Below are 3,914 nucleotides of genomic sequence, written 5' to 3' on the forward strand. Positions count from 1 at the left end.
CGTTTTAAGGGGAAATTTATAAAATTATAAGTGGATTAAAATTTATATTGAGATAATGGATAAGAGATTATATATATTATCCTTTAGATTAATTGGAATAGAGATGTCTTTTATTATATGAATAATCTTTCATTGAATTTCGTACAATTTCTCCTTGCTCCTTGAAATAATCGTTGCAATAGTTGCATTCTCTTATTACGTTCTATTATTATCAATAATCTCTCTGAAATTTTAATTAAACGAAGATAATTTTAATTAAAAAATTACGTATTATATATTATGGATTTTAATTTTCTTCAATTTTTTTTTTTTCTCAAAAAAATTCACTAAAGCTTGTGCAAAGTTTCGAAATATGCTCCATTAAATATATTCACAATAAAATTTCAAAAACTTTCGTTGATCAATTCCTCCTTCGAAATCGTGTCCTAGGGAATTTCGATTTATCAAATTCTTCAACGTATCATATGATTATCTTCTTTCGTTTCGAATAAGAAATGTGTTACGATTTCGAATTTGATGTGATTCATGTCTCTCGATTTATTTGCTAATTTTTCATGGTTCCATTATTTTATTTAAGCAAATTCGCTATTAGCAGTTAAGAAAGGCTTATCTTCCATCTCGCTTTCTCGCATGAAGGAATACCTAAAAATCGCGGACGCTCGAAAAATTGCAACAGATCAGGATTCTACTCCTTTTTCTTTTTACGCAATTACCATTTACATTTTTATTTTTACATTTCAAAGAAGAAGAGAAAAATTTTCTATTTCGATGTCTTCTTTTTCTTCGTTTTCTTCCTCTTCTTTTTTTTTTCGCGTTAATTATAACCTGCAAAAAGTTCAAGAAATAGAATAATGCATTATCATGAGAATTATCATTTGAATTGTCGGTGATTGATGTAAGAATTTAATTTATCTTGCCAATCGACTAATTATTAAAATTGATATAATGATATTATAATGAAATTCTGATCGTGAAACAAATGAATAGGAAGTAAAATAATTGCAAGTCAGTTAAATGTGCTCGATGGTTGTTAATAAATTTAGTCGAGAAATACACGTGTATGTAAATGAACTATATATATATATATATATATTATTTTAGAAAAAAAAATCGATGACTTCGTTCCTTTCTTCCTACTTTCTTTCCTTTCACTAACCATCTGTATGTGTAATATATAATATGTAACTATTATCGGAAGAACAATGATACAAGTGCAAAACGATTTTGTTTTCAATTGGAAACGAATTTTTTATTTAATTAATAAACGATAACGTTAATAATTAGAATTATTATCATTATTTACAATATTAATATTATTCTTTAAACTTATGCTAATAAATTCCTCGATTTTATATGACGATCAATGTTAAAATTTTTCGCCAACAATCAAATCGAAAATTGTCATTCTTTCGAAAGATTCTAGGGAATTTCGATTTATCAAGTCTCTCAACAATCGTGATATTATTGACGATAGAATCATAAAATTTGGTCGATTAAATACTTGTCTATTCGCAACAAAATTTCAAAAGTTTTCGATCAATTCCTTCTTCGAAATATCCTAGGGAATTTCGATTTATCAAATCCCTGAACAATCATAATATCATTAACGATAGAATCACAAAATTTGCTCCTCTGCTTGCAATGAAATTTCAAAAGTTTTCGATCAAGGTTGATCGATTCCTTCTTCGAAATATCCTAGGGAATTTCGATTTATCAAATCCCTAAACAATCGTGATTTCATTGACGATAGAATCACAAAATTTGCTCCTCTGTTCGCAATGAAATTTCAAAAGTTTTCGATCAATTCCTTCTTCGAAATATCCTAGGGAATTTCGATTTATCAAATCCCTGAACAATCGTGATATCATTTACGATAGAATCACAAAATTTGCTTCTCTCTTTACAATGAAATTTTAAGATTAATCGATTCCTTCTTCGAAATATCCTAGGGAATTTCGATTTATCAAATCCCTGAACAATCGTGATATCATTTACGATAGAATCACAAAATTTGCTTCTCTCTTTACAATGAAATTTTAAGATTAATCGATTCCTTCTTCGAAATATCCTAGGGAATTTCGATTTATCAAATCCCTGAACAATCGTGATATCATTTACGATAGAATCACAAAATTTGCTTCTCTCTTTACAATGAAATTTTAAGATTAATCGATTCCTTCTTCGAAATATCCTAGGGAATTTCGATTTATCAAATCCCTGAACAATCGTGATATCATTGACGATAGAATCACAAAATTTGATCCTCTGTTCGCAATAAAATTTCAAAAGTTTTCGATCAATTCCTTTTTCGAAATATCCTAGGGAATTTCGATTTATTAAATCCCTGAACAATCGTGATATCATTGAGAATAGAATCACAAAATTTGCCCCTCTGTTCGCAATGAAATTTCAAAAGTTATCGAGTTCAAAGTTGATCGATTCCTTCTTCGAAATATCCTAGGGAATTTTTTCAACTCCCCAGTCCTCCTTAATCATGTCGGCAGCCTTCTCCGCGATCATGATCGTCGGCGCGTTGGTATTTCCAGAAATGATCGTGGGCATGATGGAGGCGTCGATCACTCGCAGCCCCTCGACACCGTGCACCCTCAGCCTTGGGTCGACCACCGCCATTTTGTCACTAGCCGGCCCCATTTTGCACGTCCCGCACGGGTGGTAAATGGTCATCGTGTAGTATCTGGCGTAGCAACGCCAATAATCGACCGACGGATACTCGAACGAGGAACATTCGGAAAGTTTGTTGGGATTTGGCCGGGCTCTCAGTCGTTTCATCGTTGCCGTTTTGCTCATGTCGTAGATGAACTTTGCCCCCTCCGCCTGCGGTTCGTTAAAAGTTTGACGATATTATAGAAAGTAATTGAATATCCTATACCTGTTAATTTATCCAGACTCGAGTTTCTAAAAGATTTAATCAACAAAAGCGAGATGTGATTGAAATCAGATCAAGACACTGATTCCATATTATTTATTCAATCGTCAAATTGCGTTTTATTACCAAAACGTCGAGATCGTGCGGGTCGTCGAAGTAGTTTGGAACTATGATCGGTTGATCGTTGACGTATCTGCTGCGAAGCTTGATGTATCCTCTGCTTTTTGGCCTCAGCAGCAACGGCATGATCATGTACGAGTCTTGGTACAAGATATTCTCGTATAAACGCTCGTAAAAGTTGTCCATAATGTTGCAGTCTCGCTTCCCGAACAGTCCACCGTCCGTGTTGTCGGCCATGGAGGAGAGGAACAGTTGTATGTCGGGATAATCTGCCGATTCGTTCGCATATCTGAAACGCAATATCGTTTATAATAGAAAAATTGGGTAATTTTCAACCAATTGTTCAATTATATTTAATTATAGAATAGTTTGGAATTATAATTGAATATTGATCTCTTAATTATACATGTTTATCATATTTATATATGGCAAAATTCTGAAATTATGATTCCTAGGGTTTTATCTAGTTAGAAAGACTCTGTATTATTTTATTATAAATTTTTTTAAATTCTTGGAAAGATAATAAAGAGGATTCGTTCAAAAATTCTGAAATTGAAAGAATCTAAAAAGATGCAAATATGTCTAATCTATAAATTCTACACTTTTATTAAAATTGTTCCTCTTAAATATTCGAATTTCAAAAAAATTGACAAATGACCAAACATCGTATATTCTTCTTTATTAAATTTTCAAAAATTTAATAGCCAGAAATTCATATAAATCATAATCGATCAAAGTACCAAATTTTCAAAAATTTAATAATTAAAAATATTCATAAAAATCTTAATCCAATCAAATACCAAATTTTCAAAAATTTAGCCAGAAATTCATAAAAATCATATCGATCAAATTTTCAAAAATTTAATAGCCAGAAATATTCACTTGGTATTCATAAAAGTCATATCGA

At 31.2% G+C, this 3,914-nt stretch overlaps 2 protein-coding genes across 3 annotated transcripts in view; one reads left to right on the forward strand and one right to left on the reverse strand.

Moving 5' to 3' along the window:
• Positions 1-3,914, forward strand: part of LOC102679685 (flotillin-2) — a 105,176-nt gene that overhangs the window by 81,962 nt on the left and 19,300 nt on the right. The window lies entirely within an intron of this gene.
• Positions 1,482-3,914, reverse strand: part of LOC102678961 (glucose dehydrogenase [FAD, quinone]-like) — a 6,509-nt gene continuing 4,076 nt past the window's right edge. The window contains exons 4-6 of the mRNA XM_006610605.2: positions 3,014-3,296; positions 2,470-2,835; positions 1,482-1,833 (exon numbers count right to left, since the gene is read on the reverse strand). Of these exons, the coding sequence (XP_006610668.1) occupies positions 1,801-1,833; positions 2,470-2,835; positions 3,014-3,296 (682 nt within the window). The 3' untranslated portion in view covers positions 1,482-1,800. The remainder of the gene's footprint in view (positions 1,834-2,469; positions 2,836-3,013; positions 3,297-3,914) is intronic.

This window comes from Apis dorsata, unplaced genomic scaffold, assembly GCF_000469605.1.
Source record: "Apis dorsata unplaced genomic scaffold, Apis dorsata 1.3 scaffold_74, whole genome shotgun sequence".
In the NCBI taxonomy this organism is placed as follows: Eukaryota; Metazoa; Arthropoda; class Insecta; order Hymenoptera; family Apidae; genus Apis; species Apis dorsata.